The sequence below is a fragment of the Dipteris shenzhenensis genome, chromosome 18 (assembly GCF_047967505.1).
Source record: "Dipteris shenzhenensis isolate YYH24624 ecotype China chromosome 18, Dip_SZ_1.0, whole genome shotgun sequence".
Classification (NCBI taxonomy): domain Eukaryota; kingdom Viridiplantae; phylum Streptophyta; class Polypodiopsida; order Gleicheniales; family Dipteridaceae; genus Dipteris; species Dipteris shenzhenensis.
The window spans coordinates 18,326,597-18,352,173 of record NC_141613.1 but is presented as its reverse complement, the minus strand read 5'-3'; the positions used below and the strand labels follow the sequence as shown (position 1 = coordinate 18,352,173).

The 25,577-nt window shown below is 47.2% G+C and overlaps 1 protein-coding gene across 5 annotated transcripts in view; it reads right to left on the bottom strand.

The window, feature by feature from the left end:
• Positions 1–571: 571 nt before the first annotated feature.
• The window catches only part of LOC147890892 (RNA helicase, ATP-dependent, SK12/DOB1 protein), a 257,780-nt gene continuing 232,774 nt past the window's right edge, over positions 572–25,577 (bottom strand). For 2 of the 5 annotated variants that reach the window (XM_087389231.1, XM_087389235.1), the window contains 4 exons: positions 19,796–19,922; positions 8,297–9,311; positions 7,961–8,128; positions 7,475–7,708 (listed from right to left, as the gene is read on the bottom strand). In XM_087389231.1, the coding sequence (XP_087245357.1) occupies positions 9,090–9,311; positions 19,796–19,922 (349 nt within the window). In that variant the 3' untranslated portion in view covers positions 7,475–7,708; positions 7,961–8,128; positions 8,297–9,089. Of the gene's footprint in view, positions 650–7,474; positions 7,782–7,960; positions 8,129–8,296; positions 9,312–19,795; positions 19,923–25,577 lie in introns of those variants that run through there. The other 3 variants (XM_087389232.1, XM_087389234.1, XM_087389233.1) reach the window with 3 other exon arrangements.

Sequence of the window (25,577 nt, the reverse complement as noted above, 5' to 3'; positions counted from 1 at the left end):
TCTCTACTTGATAGTGATTACAAAAGAAACAAACGCAAGATTTATGTTGATTCCTTAAGAAAGAAAATAAGTATTTGTGAGTTGAAATGACTAAGCTAGTAAAATAATCTACAAGATGCCTTTGGAGATATAAGATCATATTGATGATGACCATGGATTTCCTAAAAAACAAAGGTATTTTCAATAGGTCCTAACGTGAGGGAGGTTGTGCTTTCATGTTTGTGCATCTATAAAAAGTACACTACTCAAATGGGATTATTTTGAGTATTTTCAAGGCAAGATTGATATTGCATGGTATAGATTAATAAAATCTTAATATTAAGTTATTGCCTTCTACTTAAATATGGATGTATCTGATATCTTGTGTGTTTTAATAGAGTTACAATGATGTTTTTGTTTTGCTTTGGAACCAGCTCATTCATTTCTTTACTTTGTTATCTTAAAAAGGATTGCAAGGCTTGTTGAACTTGTTGTCTTCATATTTTTCCTAACATTTGGATTCTGAATTACTCTTAAACAAGCTCAGATTTTTATTAAAAGCATTTATGCATTTTTTGATGTTCTATACACCCACGCAAACATTTCTAAGATTTTTGTGCTTTCTTAAGCGTTTGATATAGATCTTGCATTGGTTTGTCTTTACATAAAACTGCAAATTGACGAAGTGACTCAATTAAGCACTTATCACAAAGTAACTTTTCGATATTCATGTCATTAATCAAGACCATGGCTTTATACAATTATTTTTAGATTAAAGAGTGATATATTCCATTCAAAACAAATCATATAACAGGTGGGAGAGAAAGTACTCTATCCCTAGTCTCAACAATGTGGCAAAAAAAGCCATGGGGGTGGTCTAAAATGCCATGACATCCCAAAAGGGGTCAAGTGAAAAAATAAAGAGCAATCCCATGTCCTCATGAAGGATATAAGTCTCCCACGAGCTGCCAAAGAGGTGCCTGTACACCTCTCCCACTGACTCCTAAGAGTGAAGATAATCTCTGCCCAAATGGAAGCGAGAGTGTCAACCTCCGTGCATAAATGGTCCCCAAGGACAAAAGAACATCGTGAACACCATATCCGCCATAGGGTGATGCTGGAAATCACCTCCCAGGCTGACCTTGCAGCTGAAGAAGGCATGGAATCCTGTGCTGGTACCGGTACCAAAAGTAAATCCTGCGGCTCCATGATGCAAGCCTCCGTGGGACCCCGTCTCTGGCGACGCTGCACAAAGAAACCGAGGTCTCCTGGCTCTGACTCAAAGAGAGTAAAGGCTCCAGATCCTCTCCCCCAAAGAGCAGCGCCCCACGTCATCAGAAAGGACTCAGATGTAACATATGAGAACAACCTGAAGATACATGTCCATACCACTCTAGAGCTGGTGCAACTCCATAAGCAGTGCTTGCTAGATTCCTCTGCAAGCTGACAATGCATACACAAGGAGGGTCTACCCATCTACTGGAGCCAAGCACCCACAGGTATGCCCCTATGTATAGTGAGCCAAAGAAAGTAGGAGACTTTCCTGGCTCTACTGATGCCCCAAAAGTGAGTCTAGTAGCTCAGCAAGAGCTCTGCAGTAAGTCCCTGTGCGTGCCAATGCTGAGAGGCATCTGGAATGTGATGAGAGTCTCTCTGTTGAAGCCTGTAACCTGCCCTCGTCGAGTACTGGAAGAAAGAAAGAGGATGAACGCCTGCTACCGGAGCAGGCCATGCCCACTCACCTGGGTCCCAGTCAAGCTCCGCAAGAGGTCGACCGTGAAAAATCCGAAGTCTCCATCTAATATCCTCTGCAATGGTCAACCTAGAAGGATCTGTGGCCCATTCCTTACCCAGGCAACCAATGACCCTGACTCTCTGCCAAAGAAGCTCCTGACGATCCAGGGGCTGAGTGGGATACAATCTGTGAGAGGAGTCTGTCTCAAAATAAATAAACGGTGCCGGTCCTAAGCGAACTCCAATACATAGCCCAGCCTCACTAATACAACCTGACCAAGTAGAAATGGGATCAACATGGATCTGTAAGTACATCCCTCCACTCCTGCGGAATAGCTCTCATGATCAGTAATCTGGTGGCAGCAATCTATCTAAGTGGCCCATGTCTATCTTTGATCACCTCCTCAAACATCTCCACACCTTCCTCGAACCAATCTCCGACTGTCACAACCCCCTGAGCATGCCATCTGGCCAAGGGAGTCCTAAGTTCTGTACCAAGGGAAGATCCCTCGTACCGAACTAGGGGGTTATGGTAAAGTGGCTGTCGGGCAATTTCCTCTCTGGAGAAGGGAACTGCTCTGATGAGGTGCTGTCGAAAATGATCCCATATTTGAACAAGCCTTTTCACAAGTGGTGAGGAAGGTTGAGAATGCTGGTCCGTCAGGAAGATCCAACTGACTCTACCTGCCCACTGACCTGTTGCTCTGGGGGTGCACTGGTGAATCCCATGCAGTAGGAACTGCTTCCACGGCTGATCTCCTGGAGTCAAACCTCTAACAAGAAGTTTGACTAAAAGGGCTCTGCTCTGCATCTCCGGATCAAGAACCCCAAGTCCTCCCTGTGAGAAAGGTAAAGTGATAGTATCCCATGAAACTCTGACCCTAGTGTCCTCAAAACCATCCCCACCACTCCACAGAAAGTTCCGAAGCAATCTCCTCACCTGACGAATCGAGTCAGCATGAAAGCACCAACAAGATGCAACATACCACATAGTCGCTAGTAGAACCTGGTTCAATACCAGCGCTCTTCTGGCCAAAGAGAGTCTAGCTGTACTCCAGTAGGCTAGCTTTCTTCGGATACTCTCAAGAACTGGGGCAAACTGTCGCGTCGGGGACACCTCAATGCCAACCTGGAAGCCTAGATATCTCGTGGAGGTGTCTCTGGGTATCCATACAAAGCCTCTGTCTCCTCCCCATGCTGGGGTATCCTACTGAGCTCCAGTCCAGATGCCTTTTCATTTGTTCCAATTGACAAGCCCCCCTGAGGCTAGGCAGAACTTGTCAATTGCATCTGTAGCAGTAGCAAGACTATATGCATCTCCTCTGACTGTCAGTGCCGTATCATCAGCAACTCAGTGTCCAAAAGCTCTTGCTCCTGTCGGATAGGCAGATGAAGGCCCAAAGTGCCATGACTGGTACCCTGCATAAAGTATCCCATAGCCTCCGCTACGAAAAGGAAAAGATAAGGTGCAAGCGGGCATCCCTGTCGTACCGATCCGGATAGCTGAAAAGCCGGTCCTCTACCTCCACAGACCACCATCCTGATAGAAGAGTGAGAGTAAAGTGAGGAGACCCATAAAATCCATCTATCACTGAAGCCTAGCCTCCTCATAGTGCCCTCCAAGAAACCCCAGTCCACCCTGTCATAAGCCTTCTCAAAATCGAGAAGGAGAACTGCAATCTCCTACTGACTCTCCTTCGCCCAGTGAGTGGCCTCCCAAAAAGTGAAGATATTATCCAAGATACTCCAATCTTGGACAAATCCTGTCTAAGTAGCTCTGATGATATCTGGCAGCATAGGCTTTAAACGAAGGGCCAAGGTCTTTGCTAGGATCTTATAGGCTGTCCCTAAAAGTGTAATGGGTCTCCAATTACGTAGGACTGTCTTGTCTCCCCCTTTCGGGATGAGACTCCCAGAGAGCTCTAAAAAGAAGGGGCGACAAACCGTCCTCCCCCGGGCATCTGTCTTTGGGCAGCTCATGTAACGCATCTGTGATCTCCAAGAGTGATAGCGGGCTATCCAAAACATGACTCATCCTGTCTGAGACCATCTGGGGGACATGACTCCAAATCTCCTCTCTGGCTCTGATCATCTCCTCGGTGACTGGATCGGCGGTGTAAAGAGTGGAATAGAAATCAGAAGTGATCTCAACAATATGATGAGGATCCGTCTGAAGAGACCCGGCCTCATCCACAAGTCTGCGAAGACTGTCCGAACAGTATCTCTGACCCACTGCCCTGAAGAACTCTCTAGAGCATCTATCCCCCTTCTGGATCCAGAAGGTCTGTTGGGAGTAAAACCTGAACTGGGCCCTCCTGCCCTGAATCTCCTCTAGTCTCTCCTGAGCCTCTGAAAGCTGCCCTCTGATGAAAAGAGAATGAGGAAAGCTCTGAATCAATCTCTGAAGTCTGGATACCTCCGCTCTTGCGTTCTGATCTCTGATTCTGAGCTTTTCCTTCTCCTCTTTTGCCCTCAACTGGCAGGCCATGTTGACTCTAGCCAAAGCCCCCTCTACCCACATCAACCAGCCCTGATCCTCAGGAGTGCCCTCTGTCAACCAAGCCTCTCTCAACCGTTCCACGAACTCTGTGTCCTGAAAACAAAGTCCGGAACTCTCACAAAGCCTGTGCTCTCCAATCGAGAGGTAGGGAGAATCTGTAATAGGACTGGAGCATGGTCAGATAAAACATAACCCGGGCGAATGGCTCCATCCAAGGGAATAATACTCTGGCGCGAACTGAGGAGCTGAAAGTCAAACCAACCAGCACTCCTGGGCAAATCAAAGTCTCCCTGAACCTCAAAGAACAGAAACAGAAAGGCCTTGCCACCGAAGCCAGGTCGAAGAGTCCTAGGGCAAGAATGAATCTGCGAGCCGACAATACGATGAACCAATGAAAACTGAGTCATGCTCAAAAGCTGTCTATCAATCTCGCTGTCAAGTAACTCAACTGACCAGCTTTCGCTCCCCCGAGAACGAAAGCTGCCTGCGGAGAAACAAAGAATATGCCCCTCTCTGGATAGAGTAACTGATCCCAAGTATTCCTCTACCTCCTCTGACCATCGACAAAATACCGGGAGAAGTTCCAATCTAGTGAGGGAGTCTGTGGAGACCCCTCCAGCCAAAAAGGACCAAAACTCAACGGGCAGATCTCTGTCAACCATCCTGGGGTCAGGTCTAGGAGTCAGAAGAGCTGAAAAAGGCTGAGACGTCCTAACTGTACATCTGGAATAGGTGACAGGGAGAGGAAGAATCTGCGACGAGGTGCCTGTACGCAAGGGTGACTTAAAATCTCGCTCGATCTCATCTGCTGGGATCTCCCAACCCTCACGCCTGTCTAGGTACTGAGCGAAATCTATGACTACACTCGCAAAAGATCTGGATAAACCAAGAGTGAAAAGCTGCAAGGACGAGGCTGTACTGGGAGGGGTGTCTGAGAGGACGCTCCGCATAGCAACAAAAGAAGGTACTGTGCGATAGCGAAGAGAGAGAGGTCTTGAGGGAACCTCATACAGGTGCATGAGATCCTAGGACGGGCTCTGGCTCTGACCTGTGTCGTGAAATACCTCTCTCTCACTGGACTGCTGTGAAGAGGCATCCATCACCGTGTCCGCAGCCTAAGCAGTCTCTAGTTGGATAATTGTCTCAGAAACCAATATATGAACCTCCGGGGTAGAAGTGTCAAGAGTCATCAAATCCTGAGCTACTGTCTCCTGCACAGTGTGAGGCCCTGCCTGCAGATCGTCCTCTGCATCTCCCCTTTCCGGGGTCTCGTGCACGTGTGTCTCAACTCCTTGAGCTACCATCTCTTGCACAGTGTCAAGACCTACCTGCGGATGGTCCTCTCTATCCCCCCTTTCCGGGGTCTCCTGCACATGTGTCTCAACTCTCTGCCAACTGTGAGCTCGTACCTAGGGCTGCTCGTACTACTGACTCTCCCTCTGTCTTCGTCTCCTCCGAGCTCTCCGTGAAAGCTGTTCCGTTGGAAGCACCTCCAAGTCCTCTAAGTTCACTGGAGGCTCCCCCAAAAAAGTCTCCTCTCGCTCTACTAAATGAGTCGAAGCAGGCTCAGAGACCCCTGGAGGCTGCTCGTACTGCTGACTCTCCCTCTGTCTCCGTCTCCTCCGAGCTTTCCGTGAAATCTGTTCCGCTGGAGGCACCTCCAAGTCCTCTGAGTTCACTGGAGGCTCCCCCACAGGAATCTCCTCTCGCTCTGCTGAATGAGTCGAAGCAGGCTCAGAGACCCCTGGAGGCTGAGCTGTAGGTTTTGGGTCACTCGGAGGATGAGATGTATCCGGAGTCTCTGATCGATCGACGACTAGGGCAATCCCTAATAAAGTGACATCTCTTCCGACAGAAAAGACACTGATCAGGAAGACCCTCGTACAAAACCCTCTGCTGCATCTGGACCCCATCTCCAGTGGAGTACGAAATCAAAGTGGGCAAAGGTCGAGGAGGAGGGAAATGTAACACCTGTGCCAGTAAGTGACTGAGCATAGGAAAGTCTAGCACCTGAAGGGATGACTGTACCTGCCACACTAGCCATATGCTCCACAGCTCTGCGACAAGAGCTGACCTCATCAGGAAGTCCAGGGAAAAGGATCCAAAAGGAGACGTGTCGCGGTCCACGGGAAGTAGAACTGAACTGCTTCCGCCAAGGCCACAAATGGATGACTCTGCTCTAAAACTGAATTGGTGAGCTCATAAGTACTCTTTGAGCCTGCTCTGTAGACTGAAGACCAAAAGAAAAGTACCCTCTGCCAAGCAATCGGAAAACTGTAACTGAGACACCCAAAGAGGCCATGCTAGTGTACACCCAATCACGTAACTGTTGGCCTCTACCGGGTAGAAAGCCAATGATGTGTGTCGAACGAAAACCCTCCTCTGCTACCTCAATCATCTGCACAATGTCGGGAGGAAAAGAAACTGTGACTTCAATCTCCTTAGGTTCGGCGACGGGAGTGGCATTAGTGTCCTCCATTGTCTCAGCTTACGCTGTCCTGAGGGGAGGAGCTACCTCTGCTGAAAATACCCACCAAGAACTCGCAACCAACCACAAGTAAAACCCCAAAGAAACCTGTAAAAAGACTGCTTCGATCTTCAGCCTGCGTGGGGTGCAAACAAGTCGCTCAGTGCTGAAGCAGACAGCTCCGCCAATGCGTGGAAACAGCCCAGGATCTCAGCTCCCCGGAACACGAGTCAAACAGTTCCGGAGAGGGCCCTAAAACTGCCTAGCCTGAAGCAAGGGAGGGGCGGGCAATCAGCAAGGGAGAGGGCCTGAAAGGTGGCCTGGCACGGCCAGGACAGCAGGCTGAAGAGGGAGCACGAAAATCAGGCTGAAGTGGGGGGGCAACCTGAGCAGGACGCTGCCTAGGAAGCCTGCGCGACCGGGGCAGCAGGGCGCAGGGCCAAGGGGCCTGCGCGGCCAAGGCAACAGGGCGCAAGGCTACCTGTGGGCTGGGCGCTGCCAAGGGGCCTGCGCGGCCAGGCAGCTAGAGAGCGAGAGGCTGCCAGGGGCCTGCGCGGCCAGGCAGCTAGGGAGTGGGGGCTGCCAGGGGGCCTGCGCGGCCAGGCAGGTAGGGAGCGGGGGCTGCCAGGGGGCCTGCGCGGCCAGGCAGCTAGGGAGCGAGGGCTGCCAAGGAGCCTGCGCGGCCAGGCGCTAGGGAACGGGGGCTGGGCGATGGCGGTGGCAGGCAGCAGCAGACGGGGAGCTCCTCCAATGATCGATTTCCCATTATGTGGATTGAATCCGCTCTGTTATACAATTATTTTCCCTATGGAGACTTGTATACTTACATTTTAAAAGCCTCTTTTAAGGAAAAAAGAGCTCACCTAAGGGTGATTGTGTATTTCAAGTATCACCTTCTGAATTATGATCTGATCACCGGTTTGTATGTTATAACAGGCATATACTGAAAAGGTTTCCCAATGTGGTTGCTCTGGAAATGAGTTGTAATAGCCCAGGTCAGCATCCGTATACGGTTGAAACTCCAGTCCCTGTACAGTTAGGGAGAAGCTTTGACTTGATTCACTCCAAACACTTGAACAGATAGGGAACTTAGAGAGATGTCTGTCAAGTGCATCAACATTCAAGATACTAAAACTTGGTGAAAATTTCTGTAAAAATGACACTGAAAACAACTGAATCAGAAATGCCCTTAAACTTATTGACATGACTTATAAAACACTTTTAGACATAAATAGAGGCTGCACAAAAACATAGCATAGGGAGAGAGACTAACTAAATACCTTTGGACATTTTGCACTGCAAATCCAGGTGCCATAAATGGGGTAGCCTCCAAAGTCGAATAGGAAACTTGTCTCAATTAAGAGAGACAGTCTCGGCATAAATATCAGCATGCTGACCACCACAGAAAGAAAAATGCCCTAAGAAAATGCAGATTTAAGGGCTTTGACCTGTCAAGCATATTTTACAAATTAGCCCTTGACAGCATATGGACAAAGAAAGCAAGAGACTCTGAAGTTGAGGACGTGAAACACAAACTAAAATCTCCTTTGATGGCCTCAGATGCATCATCTTTTTCATTCCCAATGATCCATCTGGCAATTGTAAATGTTCCTCACATGCTCATCAAGTACTAGGATTTTTCTGATGATGGAGCTTTGAGAGACATCGGTCAGGGATGCAATCCCCAAGGGCGCACCCTGCAAGGCACATACATACAGCCATTTGATCAGAGCTTAATTTCATGATCTATCAGGTAGCTCTATACAGGGAAGCGATAGGGTGTACAAGAACACAGGAAAAAGATACAATGGACCCCTGATGTAGAAAAATGTGTCGTGAAATCTACGTCATCAGTGCCGTCCACCTGGACTCAAAACACTAGCCAAGCAAAGGAGCCTGAACATCGAGGTATATTACATAAGCCAATGGTATATTTAAATAATATATTTGCACAGATGTCAAGGAACAAACTCAGAAGAGAGTCTCTAAATAGCTATAAGGTTTAGCGAGTGCTTCAAAATTATAGTGCCCATGCCCCTTCTATGCGACGTTTGGTGATGAGAGGCAATCAAGGCAAGATTGACAAGGCAGCTTTAATGCTGAATGTAAACGAATTAAACACCCCCGCCTCCCTCCCTGCATCCCCTCCCTGCCTTTTTCTTCAACACTAGGAACGAACACGGGTAAGATCAGCAACATTCGACACTGTGAGACAAAGGTACTTTTTCTCTGAAGTTCCTGTTTCATTGATAAACTGTTCTATTGAGAAAAATGAGAATGCTGAAACAACACTAGGAACTGATGTAGGAAACTGAGTGCCTCTGAGCTTCCAACCTGTACAGATTGATCTTAGAAGTCCAAGCACAACACTGCTGCTCTTGGACAACCTACATACAGTGAGTTCAGCTTTCAAGTTGAAGACAAGCCTGTTACATACAAACTTGCTGCAAAGACAATGTCCCTTTTGATGGCCTCTGATGCATCAGCCATTTTTTTGTATAAAGCTGAGTCTCCAATGATCCGTGCAGCATTTTTGAATTCCCGACATGTCTCATCAAGCCTTACAATTGTTCTTACAATAGAGCCTTCGGGCACATTAGTGAGCTCACATATCTCTGCAAATGGTGTTCCCTGCAAGATCACAACAGACTCTGTTTCAATTCCATGATAATGCTTACAGCAGCTATGGCATAGTTAGAATGACACCAAAAACTGAAGGCTCATTCTATCATTTCCAATCATCTCACTTGCCTCTTCTTTGAAGATTTAAAATGTTATAGGAACGCCCATGGACTGCTAGAAACATGTACACTGTGAAACTCAGGATTTACAACACTTTCACATTGACCTGGTAGAATGGACAGTTTCGATTATCTATTTTCATATCTATCCAATGTATCAAATTATTGATCACATTAAAACTTCCATGCCAATTCCATCGCTGAATGTACACCTCAAATGACACCTTCAATAGTGACGAGAAGCATGAATCAGATGGCAACATATACACCTCCCCCAATCAGGTACCTCTTTGTTGAGGATCTCCTGTTTCTTGCATCAGAGCTATACAGTAGGAACAGAACTCTACATCTCATTTCTTTTCCATCCCAACTCTGCATCCAATACACCCCTCTCCAAGCTCATACTTGCAAGTACTGCATACAGAGACCCGGAGTTGTGATCAGTCGTGTGCCAATGCTTTTCAAGAACCAAGTTTGATCAAACTCAATCCAAAGCACCCTTTCACTGCCCTGTATGTCAATGTTTTCACCAGTTAGGGGCAAAGGTACTGACAGTAGGTGAACTAATTTGCTGCCATAAATCTAATTTTCATGGTCCATGTATTTATTTTTTCAAAACTTGCTGGCAGTGTTTGTCTTTTAGACATTTGAAGACCATATGCTTGAATGCATGATGCAAGTTTCCAACAGACTCCAAAAGCCGTACCAAGAAACATAAGCAAAATATGATGAGGTCTAACCCTGTCTGGAACTAGAACCTATACTAAAGAGTCATGTTTCATACTGCATGCCTCCGTTACAGGACGCTGCCATAGGGCACCGATATCTAGGCTCATCATCTTTTGCAATGTGTCCATCTTATCAGTGACACCGAATGATCCCTCTATTGTATCTATAGGCTCTGGTGTTGATGTGCACCCTGACCACACAACTCACTCAAAGAAGCTCTCTCAGACTCAAAACAACAGCATAAACTTTGAATGTATGAGAAAAGACCAATGTATTACTCTAGAGAGAGAAAGGGAGGGTGGAAATCCCTTAATACAAACTAGGAGGACATGATGGCAACAACTAGCTGAGGAAGGAGAACAGTGTACACCAAAATGAGTCATCCACTGCAGTAGGAAGTCGAGAATCTCTCTGAACCCCTCAAGAGAGGTGAGAGGGCACTGATATAGCGTCCTCAAGGTGGGTAGGAACCTCCTCCACAGTCAGCCACCACCTGTCTCACCAAACCCTAGCATGTAGTAGTCTGAGTTTGCTGGATTTCAGAAGATCCCCGCGCCATCTGCGAATCCCTCTGGTAAGGATGTAGAATGCAGCACAAGCTTCATTTCATCTGAAGCCAGCAGCCAGATCTGATGGTGCGATTTTGAGGTAGTTGCATTCAGTCAGGGTAGGTGTGAGTGACCCACTACAATCAAGGAGGTAGCTCCTAGAAAGGGGGAAGCCTGCAATGTCAAGAAAATGAGCTCAATTGGTGGCATGCTCTTACCCGCCACTTGACCACATCATGGACCGCTTGGATCATCATCATGGCAATGTGGCAATGCCTCCATTACAAGTGGCTCCATAGAAGCTTCTGCAACTAGCTAACCAGACCAACTAACTTTAGTAGCATTGTTATGGTTAGACCCATGACCCAACTACTGGTCTAACCATGCATGTGTAAGAAAATAATACAACGTCTGTGCTCAACAGATAACAGGATCTTGTACGCAAGAGAGAAAACAAGATAGTATGGAGAATAAAAAATTTGATTACTGTAGAACTAATACAATAGATGGCGCTGCCTCCCAACCGTGCGCTCCTGTGAAAGAAGCTTTGATGGCGTGCTGGAAACAGTAGAAGACGGAGGCTGGATGCCGAGGAATCAGGGTTGCTATAGCCAGTGATGAAATGGGCTTCACGGGCTTGCTCTTATATAGCCACCAATCGTAGTCGGTTAGGCTCAATTGGGTGACCGACCCAGTCAGCCCAAAACGGTCGACTGGGGGTCGGTCCCGAAATAGGCCACCGACCATACGATAGAACCGGTGCGCAAAACAGAGCAACTTAACTATGGTCTCTGTTCGGCCCACAGCCATCCGAGATCATCTGAGGCTCCAAACGGGCCCCGCAACCTGAGAGTGGGCTGCCTCGGGAAATGCTCCGTCTACCCTCAGTGCGGTCAGTCAAGGGATGCCTTCCCGCGCTTGCATGTAGCCTAGTTGGCGGTGTGCCAACTCTATCTGAAGCCGTCCAGCCATCAGGCCACACATGGCCCCCATTTGGTGTCCAAACCTGGACCTACCGGATAACCGAGCTACTTCTCATATGGGGGGCTTACAAGTAGAGTTAGCTGGTTCCCGCGTAGTTACATGAGAGTGGAGCATTGATATCTAACAGCATGGACCTAGATAAGAACCCATACTAGGACCCTATAACATTAGAAATAATAAATCATCCACCTAGGTTGCACAATCTCGGCTCCAAGATAGTAACCTAAGGGGTAAAAGTGACACAAATTTGACAAAGAAAATGGTAATGTGGCCTTATTACAATCATGGACCATAAGGGATGGATACATTTCCAAGGTTTATGGTATTGACGCAATCGCTACTTCGTTTTGTTGTTTTATCGTTCAAATGTATGCAATCCTTGTTGCATTAAAAGAGTGAAGGTGACCCAAACAACCTTGGCCCTAGTGTCTACAAATGCGTCTCAACCATTGGACACAAATTTATTCTGAAAAATTATAAGCTTTGCCCTTATACCAAGAGAATCAATCATCTTGCCACATCCGACAAATTTGGGAGTAGAAGGACAACCCTCTTCTTAACAAGAAGAGATGAGCTATGCTCCAACATTTCAGCTTTCATCTAACATGCTTGTTCATAGAAGACAAGGGCCGTTGGGACCTATTACTGGAGCCAATATCTCTCATGAAGATGGTGTAAGAGAAGGGAACTGGTCAGACAATCGGTCTACTCGGTCCCATTTCACTTCTCCAAGAGAGTATCCCTGCTACAATAGGCTTTGTACATCATATTGACATAGAACATCATGGCCCAAAGAAGGATAAGCAAAGGTAAGTGGCGAGTTGATAGCCCATCTCTTGCCCTACCACCCAACGATTCTGATCCTCTTCCATCCCAGTGTGGGATAAAGAGCTCTGGCTGAGGTACCCCAAAGGCTCCTACATTGTGGAAACTGGGGAAGGTCTACCACCATGTGCAGTAATAGTAACTGGTTCTAAGAGAGGGACCTCAATCTGAGAACTGCCCTACTAGTGTGATAGTGGATCCTCATTTGTGCGCCATAGTTCCTCTCAGGGTCTTTGGAATAGTGTGCAATCCTAGAAACTATGCTTGTCTATTCTAGTACCGCAAGAAACTCGTAGCCTCCAAATCCAAAATGGTTTAGAGATCTCCTCACTACATTGGGAATGAATCCAATGAGACTGCTGATGAAGGTGCCTCCACACTGCCATTAGGGTTTTTATCATCAAGGATGCTTTCCCAATGAGTAAGGCCTAAGAAAATATCCATTTGTGTGAGGGCTGCTACATCCTCCATTCCTAGGGTGTTCCTCAGAAACCAGTGCTGAAACAAAAGCTTCTAGGGCTCAAACCTAGAGTGAGGCCCTCTCCATTGAGCTTGCCCACCCACATCTCTTGATGACTGAGAAATAATTATTGTATACCAAGCCATTGGGGCCCTAGTGTGACAAGTCCATCCTCCATGAAAGCACTAGCATAATGCAATGTGCCAAGTGATAGCTAACATGGCTACAGCCCACTTCATCATAGAGCTCTACATACAACAAAGAGTTTTCTTGAGCCCCGATACTAAAGCTTCTAATGAACACTTTCTAAGTCCGACACTTAGTGAGATGTCACCCTAGATACATGTGTCGTCTAACATCTACGGATCCATTGAAAGTCAAAGGTGCCTTCCTAGATGAGAAAACCAGCAGTACTGCTTCACCTTCTATGCATGGACCAACTAGCATAAATTAGTCGGTCTCCACCCAGGTGAAGTTCTCACACCTCTCAAGAGCATTCTCTATGCATGAACCAACTAGCACAAGTTAGTCGGTCCCTCCCCATAAAGCGAGTTCTCTCACCCTAGGAGAGGCTGGCAAACTTATGCTAGTTGAATGGAGATCCATGCTTAGAAGGCCAAGCAGTAGCAGTTCTAGAGTAGGCGCACTCTCTAGGCAAACAACAAAGGCCTGTAGTGTCACTAGAATTCTAGATACAAGTTTCATTGGTTTCGAAACTTTGGGAGGAGTTTCGCCTACATATGTGTTTAACTTTAACATATAAAATACATAATGTAAAAAGTATGTAAATACGTTCTTGTCCAAACTCAAGAGTCAATAGTGAAATCATAAATGATGGAATCACGGTTCAACTTTCAAATCTCAACACTTTCAATGCCAACTTGTAGATATTAAAGAGTCAAGACTCAATATATAGATGAAATATAGATAGTAGATCACATTGGATCGAGCATAGTTACCAAAATGATAGTGACAAAAAGCTTTAGAAAGAAATTGTGAGACAATGAATGGACTCCGAATGCATCAAATAACTTTATATTATTCTTGACTCAAAAGCTTACAACAAAGACAGATGCAAGGACAAATGGTCTCCCGCTATTGTGTTTGTTGGCCTTACATGACTCAAAGAAACTACAAAGGACCCTATACTCAGTCTCTATATTAGTAGCTGCGCATATCAGAGCATCGACCTCCAAATGACACTCATAGACACTACTCAACCAGCTCGAGGTGAAGGACAAAAGGAAGGAGCCCTTTGAATTCCAGTAGTTTTGTAGAAGCTTGCAGAACAATCGCCACGCTGGTAACCATCATGTACTAGCGATGCATAGGCCACCACCCTTGACACACAATCAATGAAATGCTCCTTGCATGGTCCAATAGTTGTGAGCCTGCCAGCCACGTCCAACACGGCTCACATCATGATCCAATAAGAGAGCACCTCACAAACCTTATAACCTCCCCATGAGGGAGTCTCATAGCCAATACACCGAATACAAACAACCAGCACGGGCTCAAAATAAGCAAATGGCAAAAACCCTATAATAGGGCATTGTGGCGGGTAAAAACCTGTCATATGGCGCTCTCCAACATGGCCAGATTGAGCTGCAAAAAAGGCCCAAACTCTTCAATTGGGCACAAGAGAAGGCAACCTTGACATAGGAAGGACACAGAGAGACAAGAGAAAGAGGGGCGACGTGATAGAAGCATAGTTACCTGGGAGCGTCGTTCACTCCTCCGAAACGTGTGGAACCCTGTTCCAGAGACGAGGGAACCCTGGAACTCCTTGGAACCTGTCTAGAACATTCCAGCCACGGTGTTACCAAGGAACCCCGTTTTGGCCGACGTTCCAGGTTGAGGGTTTCCTCCTCAACCCTGTTTCGCAAGCGGCGGCGACCTGTTTTCTGGCATTTCAACCTATAGTCCTCCACCTGCTCTCTCCCTCCATCAGCAGCCCACAACTCCTCCATCCAGCAGCTCTCCAACTACTCCCTCCTTCCATCCAACTACTCCCTCCCCCCCTCCATCCAACTCCTCCATCTGTCTACTCCCTCCCTCCATCTACTCATTCGTTGCTCCATCTACTCTTGCTTCAGCCCCTCCCTTCCCTCAAGCCTCAAGGCTCAAGCCCTCTCCCTTCCCTCAAGGCTCAGCCCCCTTCTCTCCCCTTCAGCCTACTCTCTCAGCCCCCTTCTCTCCACTCTCTCCACCTTTAGCCATCAGCCCACTCTATCAGTCTCCCTTCTCTCAATGGCTCCTCCCAGTGGAAGGAAGTGGAGCTTGGAAGCCTTTACAAAAGTCAAACGGAGGAGCACGCAGAGGAGATGCAAATTTTGCCAAGATGAAAAATATGGAGGCTCAAACCGAGTTCGACATCACTTATTGCGACGAAAGAGGAGAAACATTAACTACTACCCTGGGAATATTCTAGATTCAGAGATGGCACGTTTTCAGGCACTTGCACATAGATTGGACGCTGAGGAAGCACGGCATAAGGTTCTTGATCCTCAAGGTCGAGCAAGGGCATCCTCACATGCAGAACCTTCTCTTGCTGCTTCCATTTCTAGCTCCTTCTTTGGGAGTACAGCTTCAAAGGCACATGCTCCTGCTTCATCAGCCCCTACCCTGAGAGTCGTGCAGGCTAGCCTTGTGGCATCATGGCATCCTAGGAGGAGGGCACAGGTAGATGCTGCAGTGGGCCGATTCTTTTATGGAGCAGATGTACCCACAGCAGAGGCCCACAATTCTTACTTCATTGATATGTTAAAGGAGATTGCAGCCTTTGGACCATCTTACACTCCTCCCTCATGTGAGGCCTTGTGCACCACAATCTTGGCAACAGAGAAGACTGCTATAGAGCAAGCTTTGACTCCCATCAAAGACATATGGGTGAAATGTGGTGTCACATTGATGGGAGATGGATGGAGTGATACTAGGAGCCGCCAGGGTACCATTGCATACTCTAGGGGGGCCAGCTTTTTCATTAAAGCTATTGATAATTCATAGGAGGAAAAGTCAGCCGAGAGGTTGGCTAGCATTTGGATGGAATCCATTGAGTATGTGGGGGCAGACAAGGTTATTCAATTTGTTACTGATGGTGAGAACTCCAACAAGGTAGCACTGAGCATTTTGGAAGAGAAGTACCCTCACCTTACCTTCACTCCTTGCATGGCAAATGGGCTGAATAATCTCTTGAAGGATATTAGTAAGCTGGATTGGGTGGATCCTATCATTGATATGGGTAGTCATGTTGTATCTTTCATCACTCGCCATCACTACATTTTGGCTATTTTTTGTAAGATATCCCCTCAAAAGAATCTCTTGAAGTATTCCGACACACGCTTTGCTTATAATTTCATCATGTTGAAGCGGCTTTTTAAGCTGATATCTCAATTGAAGCAGCGTGTTGTTTCTGCTGAGTGGGATGCATGGCGTGAACGGAACTCTGCAGGGGCTCAAAGACTTAAGTCCATTGTCTTGGATGACCTCTTTTGGGATGATGTTCGCCTTTTGCTTCAGGTTACAAAGCCAATTCTTTTCATGTTAAGGCTTGTTGACGGAGATGGTATTGGGAAGGTGTATGAAGGGATGGATAGGATGATTGAGACCATTCAAAGTATAGATGCTTTCCTTATTCACATTGTAAACGTGTACATTTCAGTTTTGAGTATTCTAAGGGTGCCTTTAAATGTCTAAAGCTGAAATGGAAAGTCTAGAGCTGCTAAAAATGGATTTCTTTTCATTATTGGTATATTTTTATATGAATTGATGACATGTCATATGACGTGGCGTTCCAGTTCCCATTCCCCCGTTCCCCCTTCCTGGAACGTTCCCGTTCCTTGGTAACTATGGATAGAAGGGAGGGAGTGAGAAGTAGAAAGTCTGAAATCGGCTGCTCCTCTCCCCGTGAGCTACTGCCCTCCCCCTCCCCCTCTCTCAGCCAGCCGCCTCTCCCTCTCCCTCACCCTCGCTGCCCCCCCTCTCCCCCCCCTTGCTACTCCTCTCCCTCCCCTCTTGCCAGCCCCCTCTTCCTCCTCCCTCACCCTCCCTCTCTCCTTCCTCCTCCCTGACCCTCCCTCTCTCCCCCCCCCCCCCCCCCCCGCGCTGCCCCCTACCTCTCCCTCCCTGCCCTCCCTCTCCCCCACCCGACAGCCCCCCCCCTCCTTCACACCCGCCCCTCCCTCCCCCTTCCTGCCCTCCCTCTCTCCCACCCGCCAGACCCCCCGCCCCCTTCTCCTCCCCCGCCCCCTCCCCCGCCATCCCACTCGCCCCCCCCGCTGCTCTCCCGCACCCCCCCCCCCTCAATCCTCTCCCCCACCCTCCCTTTCCCTCCCCGCTAGCTGCCTCCCTTCCTCCTAACCCCCCCTTAATTTTTTTAAAAAAAAGAGAAAAAAAAAACAAAAAACCCAACCACCCTCTCCCTCCCCGCCCCCTTCTTTCCTAGCTGAGCTCCCCTACGCCTCTCCCTTCAGCCTACCTCCGTCTCCCCCCCTCAGTCTTTCCTCTCCTTCCCTTCCCCTCTCTCCTACCCCCTCTTTCTCCTTCTTCCTGTGCCCATGTTCCAGGGCATCCTGGGCAGTAGTTTCACGGACACAGCTTTTTTTTAGTGTTGGAATCGGCCTTTTCACATCGATTGGCGAATGGATCCCCATTCAGCCAATCTCCGTCCACTTCCACTGGCCGTGAGAACAATCATTTTTTCAGAAAACGAGTTAAAGCAACTCAAGAAAGATGTGGAATTAGAGGGCTCCACATCACTTTTCGCCCACATCTTTGGGTCACACCCTTCCACATCACATGTGGTTTTCGACTCCCACGAGTCCACAGCCCTTGTTCTCAAAGCTAATCCCCTGGCTTTGGGTTCGAGGAGGATCTTTCTTTTACCCTACACCTTGGGCTTCGATCCGGTTGAGGAGGACATGCAGGTCACATCACTGTTCATTAGATTTCCTGGTCTTCCTCAGGTCTACCATCGACTGCTTGCCACTGTCGAAGCCACATTCGGAGTGGTCACAAAGATCCCCCCCCCTTCTTGGCATGCCTTCCTCCTTGGCAGAGGCAGTCAGTGCAGACGAGGTGCCTCGTGTTAGGGCCATTGTCTCTGACCCTAACATCTCAGATGACCACATCATGCTTCAGCATCCAGACGGCTCTCTCTTTCGACAGAGAGTCGAGATTTCAGGTAGACAGGACCGGTGCAAAATTTGCAGGACCCTTGGGCACTTTCCTAGAGACTGCCTAAGGAAGAGAAAAAGACCCAAGAGGTCTTCTGCTGCGGCTCCTTCAAGTACTACCCCGACTACACCTCCCCAGCACCCTGTACCACGCAATCCAGGACCACCAAGAGCAACAGGGCGCCCTGCTTCACGCACCCCAAGACCACTAGGGGCAATAGGGCGTCCAATGCCCGCAGCACACCCAATACCATGGTGGAGAGCTATCAGAGCGGCTCCCTTACCTTAGGAGGAGACCTTTAATCCTATTCAGAGAAACGCCTTCCAGACTCCAGAGGTGGATGTTGCTACAGCCCCGGACACTACAGCTCCACATCAGGAGGGGCCTTCAGATGCACCAGCCCCGGTCACCTTGGTTTCTGACCACAAGGAGGCTACAGGTACTTCTTCCCCGTAGACTGTTCCTGCCATAGTCAGGACAACAGAGAAAGTACAGGCACAGATGAGGATTCCAGATTCCTCTTCAGCCCATCCACAGGCCTCCTTAGCCCCCAGCTCCAGTTCTATTGATAGAGGCCTGGTAGGTCCTTCTCCTCCATCTTCCACAAGTGCATGTCTTCTTCGCACTCCTCAGCCAGACTTGTTTATCAGGAACTCTTTTTCGGCACTGGCAAATTCGGCTACTTTCATGGATGATGAGGAGTTTGTGCTGTCGCATGGTTATCCCTTACTGGGCCCTAGGTGTTTTATGAGGGTGAGCCTTCTTCTTGGGCACTCTTGATCCGCTGATAGGTGATAGAGCCCTGCTCTCTTCAGGATGTACCACATATTCCTTTCAGAGCTTCACATGTTTCAACCGACACCTCTTGGGAGATTTTGGCTAGCATTTCCTCTTGGCACATTTGGAGAGCCAGATGCAGAGGCCTTGGATGACACCCAGATACACCCATCACAGGTGTTCATGGGTATTTGGAGTGACACAGTTCACACTTTGATAGCCATATGGGCTAGCATGCAGGGCCCTTCACGGGCAGCCTCTCCTAGGAGGACTGTATTTCTTCGAGTTTAGAGGGGTTCTCCCTTGTTCTCGGAGGTTGCTACCGGATTGAGATGGCACTATCAGCCCCAATCCTTTCTTTCTGGCTCTTGATCTTTTCATGCATTGCATGGTGTATTCCCGTATGGAGCTTGCCCTAACGGTTTTCTTTAATACTTAATAGAAGTCTCTTTTTTGCAAAAAAAAAAAGATAATAGTAGATAGTATCGATGCTTTTAACTTGTGCAGTTGCAAATTGTAATCCGTTTGTTGTTGATTCTTGAATCATCATTCATGAATGATAGATCATAGAATCATAGATGTTGAAGCATGCTGCATGAGTCATGACTTAGTTAATGCTAAGTAGCATAATTTGTCACTTTAAGACCTATATTGATAATTCTATTATGTATAAAAATAATATTTTTACACATAAATTGTACCACCAAACCAAATAGGAAAACACACAATACTAAGCAGGTGGGGTTCTTGTTGGCATGGAATTAAGACACTTTTTCAAGACAATTTGTCCAAACTCTCAAATGTTTAGCCAACTTAGATGTACCTTCACAAATTATGCTATAACTTTGCAACAAAGTGAGGGAATTTGGAGAAAACCTTAGCCCATTCGTACACGACTTCGACAAGACCAAATTTGAGAGCGTCACGTGCATAATCTTCTGGATCAATTGGTAATCCATGACTCGCTTGTATCCCACCAAGTCGTATAGCTGTAGTTCTCATCCTGAAGTTTCCCAAAAGATAAAGCTTAAAGAATTGTCGATAGTCTCTTTCAAAATTAAAAGAACACACTTGAGAGCAGCCAGAGGAAGACAGACTTGTACATTTCACAATGCGGATAGATATGAAAGGCTTTGAGTCATCATGCTTATGCTTTGACTATGTTATGCTTGGCTCATAGCAATTGAAAGCAGAAAAAATCATACAATTCTACATGAAGATCATGACCTGTCTCAAACATGAAAAAACACTCATACTTTCTACAGTGCAACTCATATGTGAGGCTTTAATTCATCAACAATCAACACTTTGTAATCGTCTGAATGCTCTGAGTATGCTATTCCTGGTTCCCTGACACTTTGAGACACAAGGGAACAAAAAAGTCAAATCAAGCAATAGCACAACAAAGGTTCAAGACAAGGCACTGGTTTTGCCTGCCTCTATCCAACAGGGACACCAAAGGAGAAAAACGTTTGAAACAGATATTTATGTTCCTATTTTCTATGAAAAAGAACATGGAATCTCCAGTACACATCTCCTGATTTAAAATTCAAATATCAGGCAAAACATAATTATTGCTTGTCCTTTTCAGTCTCACCATAAAACCGGTGAATACAAGGTCAAACAAAAGGATAATTCAAAAGTAGTCCCTTGAAAAGAACATATCTACACCAAATCTATAACAATGCAATTAAATGAGAAAGCTTGTATCTAGAAGATGTATCCCCAATCACAACTGGGTATGAAGATCCAAATAGGGATATAGGGTTTAAGGAATCAGCGTGCAAAAAACCTTTTTTTTTCCAGAGAAAAGAAACTTCTATTAATGCTTGGAAATAAAACCCTGGTGCTTTCAGCCTCCATAAGGAACTGAAAAACCGGTCATTACAAATGGAAAGGTGGTTAGAAAGAAACCAGCCTATTTCCAAGGAACCGGCTCACTGGCTAGATTGCCTCTGGAACAAGGCTAACAGCACTTGCCCAAGAGCTGCCTCTCCAGATTAACGATTCCCAATCCCCCTCATGACTGAGGTAGAATCACCGTCTGCCAGGCGAGTCTGGCTCTAGTGTTCCTTGTAACATCTCATCCTGCCCAAAGAAAATTCCACACCAAGCGGCGTGGCTGCCCCATGCAGCCTCGGTGGAAGCATCAACAAGAGGCAATGTACCAAGCCATGGCGAGGAGGACCTGGTTGACTACCAGTGCTCTACCTGCGAGAGAGAGTTTGGCTGAGCTTCAATACATGAGCTTTCGATGCACACTCTCTAGCACAGAGGCAATCTGCTGCTTTGCTGTAATATCTATCCCAACTTAGTAGCCAAGGTACCTCACAGTTTGCCCCCGTAGGATCCACCGAAAACAAAAGTCCAAACCCCAATCTCGGACCTTCTAGACCTCCTTTGAGCTCGTGAATAAGCCAATGGATTTGGTCTAGTTGATTGAAGCGCCGGGCGGTAGACGCTTTGTAGTGGATGGCTAGAGCACCCCTGACCACCTCTAGGCTCGCTGCAATACCCTCAACAAAAACGGTTGTGTCGTCTGCAAACTCTGAGTCTAGAAGAAGCTCCTCCAATCTGATGGGGAGCAACATCCCTATATGAGACCTACCGTCTTGGAATGCAAAAAATATCCCAGAGCCTCCGCTACAAAGAGAGAGAGAAAGGGGGCAATGGAGCAGCCCTGTCAAACCGACCAGGAAACAAAAAAGGTCTCCCTCGTGTGGCCGCCAATGATCATGCGCTCCCCGCATAAAGAGCCAATACCCCTCTAATCCACCTTTCTGTGAAACCCACATGCTGCATCATGCCCTCCAGGAAAGACAACTCCACCCTGTTGTAGGCCTTCTCAAAATCCAAGAGAAGAATGGCGAGGGGCTGCGACTCCTCTCTGGCCCAATCCACTGTCTCCCAAAAAGTGAAGATGTTGTCCAGGATGCTCTGCTCGTGCACAAAGCATGTCTGCGTGTCATGGATAATATCTGGGAGGTGGAGCCACAAACACAAGCTCAAAACCTTGGCTAGGATCTTGTATGCGGTATCCAGCAGGGTGATCGGTCTCCACTAGCTAATGTCTGACTTATCCCCCCCTTTCGGGATCAAACATTGACTCAAGCATTGTGGGACCCATGTGCAACACCCAATCCCCAACATAAAATCTATTCAAGCGCTCCAACAGTCCAACTTGTCTCCTCTAACCAAAGAAGAACTGTAGGTTGCCCAGGGCTCTCGTAAACTCTGAATCGCACCAAGGGTCCCTACTCCTAATCGCAAAGATGAACTACTCCCAAATACGCCTCTCTCCTGCAAGCATCTCAGAGAATGAGGCTCCTCCCTACTTGTCCTCCACATGCTCTAGGTTGTTGAAGTCACCTCCATCAATCCAATAGTCAACCTCTGAAAGATAGTCATCTCCAAAAAGCAGGGCCGTACACATTCACGATCCCTACCTTGGACTAGCCTGACCGAATGCCCATCTAGACTCCACAACCTGCTAAGAGCTTCCCCTGATTGAAAACCTCTGAGGCAACTGCCTGCGAGGCTAAAATACACACCCCTCCGCTCGTGCCTTGTGCTGCGGACCAAACCTCTGGGCCTCTACTTGGCAAAAGATGATGGCGGCGTCCAATGTCCACTCCTGAAAACATATGCTCTTTGAATCAAAAGGAAATCCACTGTCTGACCTACCACTACCCTCTCAACTCCTGGCGGAGTATCAAATACTGTGGCTGGCTCCGTGCACAATCACGTAGCCCGTGCACATTCCAACTCATCATGGTCCAACTCATGGGGAGGGGGAAGTAAAACAAGGCCCGCATGTGAGTGGCGGCAAGTTCCAGGAAAACTTCCTTCTGCGACTGGGGGTGGGTGGAGGGTGGGAGGCGAATAATCAGTGTCTGTCCGCCGGCGTACCAAAGTGGCTATCGGCCGACCTTCCGTGCCCGCTGCAACATGAATGATACGTCTATCCCAAACATCTCGACACTTCTGGAGCGGCCAATGTGAATGATCAAACTTTATCTTTGGGAGTCGGATCAATCCTACAGCCAAGCCGCAGATCGGTTTCTCCTGAGTAAAACCCAACTCAAAATATACTATAGCACCATGGTCGAGCCATAAGTCCAAGCCTTGCGAACCCATCCACTCGTCCATCATGCATGATAACTGGTCACTCAGCATGACGTCAAACATCGATGGAGTCCACTTCTCAACCCCTATTGAAGTGAATTGGAAGCCCCAAACCAGATGCGTGCGAGAGGCCACCACACTAATCGAACTCCCTTTTCGGGGCTGCAAAATCAATAGCATAAGCTCCAGTGGCAAGGGATAGGAATCTAAGATCTCGAGGTAGTTCCAAGGTCCCAATCTCCAGAAATATCTCCACAAAGGGTGCCTGGACTGAAGTTGTGAAACATAAGAGAATGACTTGCTCGGGCCCACCTAGAAGTTGGGGGCTGCTGAGGAGGGGACCGTCTGATGCGACGACAAGGAGGTTGAGGAGGACACGCCCTTCCCTTCTCAGAAAGCAGGGGATCCTAGACGTGTTTTTTTTTTGGGAGGGAGGGAGGTGTGAGGGGAGCTCGGGGGGGGGTGGTTACATCCACACGAGGATGTAAACAGCTATGGGTTTGCAAACCCTGAGTTGGCTGACATGGTCTTGGACTAGACCTGGGGAGTCAGTGTGGGGTCTAGCTAAGGGTTAGGACTAACGTCGGTCTAGAAGAGTTGGCCTAGCTTCAGGTGTCGCTAAACTTGGGTAAAGTGTTCTCCAAGATAGTGCAAAGCCAAATATAGCTAAGGTAGCGAGTTGCTGGCTATAGATTGAAGAGACCTGGTGGTAGGGAGAGCACCAATCTAGCACTAGAAACTAGTAATGGAATGGAAAGATGGAAAGCATGATGGAAAAGGCAAGAAAGTACAAGTGTAAGGCAATAACCAAAATACTCACATGTAGATGAAGCTTGATGTTGACTGATATTTAAAGACTCCAGACAAGTACAATAATTTATAGTGTGCAACTAGACTCTAGAAAGTCACAATGTCTATGGGATATCTCCCAATATGACACGTGGCATGTCTAGGACTCACTAGAATATAAAACATCCCCTAGACTCATTTTTGACTCACTTTGACTTCATCTTCCAACACCCCCCCATGAAGGCAAGGTGAGAGACTACTAGAATGGAACCAAGAACAGAACATGACAATGACGGTCATCAAACTGTGCATTGACGGTCTAGAACTAGACATGGTTTCCACACAATCTCAGAGGCAAGTGAGCTTGGCTCAGAGGCTAGTGAGCATAACATAGAAAGCTCATCTAGCATGGCTCAGAGGCTCATCATGCATGGATGCATGACCAACTCAGAGGTCTAGGAGACCAATGCACCAACAAATAGACTCATTTTTTACTCACTTTGACTTCATCTTCCAACACCCCCCCATGAAGGCAAGGTGAGAGACTATTGGAATGGAACCAAGAACAGAACATGACAATGACGGTCATCAAACTGTGCACTGACGGTCTAGAACTAGACACGATTCCCACAAAATCTCAGAGGCAAGTGAGCTTGGCTCAAAGGCTAGTGAGCATAACATAGAAAGCTCATCTAGCATGGCTCAGAGGCTCATCATGCATGGATGCATGACCAACTCGGAGGTCTAGGAGACCAATGCACCAACAAATAGACCTATCAAAGCTAAAACATATGGCTCCCATAATACATCCCTTCCTGGCTCCAAAGACTAATGAGAGACATGGAGCCACACACCAAAAGAAATACATCATTTTAGGAGGACTATCCAAGGCAGAATACCTTTATTGACTCAACACACATGATTTATTTCATTCATTTTGGGGGACAACCTAGGGCAGCGTACCCTTAGACACAAACATGAAAATAGTAAATATATATTTCATTCATTTTATGCATAGCAAGGGCAGAGAACCCGTGTGGAACCCCAAGTAGCTGCTTGCATATGTGTGCACATCTCGAGTCGATGAAGAATGTCGATGAAGTGCATGGCAAGGATGCCCCATAAGATGTGTCAATGAAGCCATGGGAGCAGCTACCAAGGGTGATCACGTCATGACTCTCAATGTGCCGATCAGAGAGTCACTAAAGTCGAAGGAGAGGCTCAAAGATGAGCAACAATGATCAAGGGAGCAAAATGCCAAGTGAATGTCCGAAAATTTGATAAAATTACATGATTTTGGCAAAATCCCCATAAGAATTACATGCAGGGGACTTCAATAATGCCAAAGGAAACCAAAATCCAGGAAAACCCTAAAATTGGGAAATTAGGGTTTAGCAGGAAATTAGGGTTTTCTGAAAATCAGGGTTTCTGATATTTTTTCTCAGAATATGAAAGCCCTAGTGCAGAAGATGTCAAATATGTAAGAATCCCCAAAAATTACTGAAAATTTGAGTTGTAATTACAAAAATCGATTTTTAGGGCAAAAAACACAGTTTTGACTGTTTTTCCCAGATTTCAGCACTGGAGTTGCTCTTCAGAGTGTCGTCCAGCAGCAATAGTGGTGGGCGACTGTAAATATGAAGGTGGAATCTGAAAAACGACCTCAACCAAACCAGAAATCATGAAAAACAGTGTGGCGGCTGGTTCTAACAGCTCTTTGAACCTTGGAGAAGCGTCGAAATGA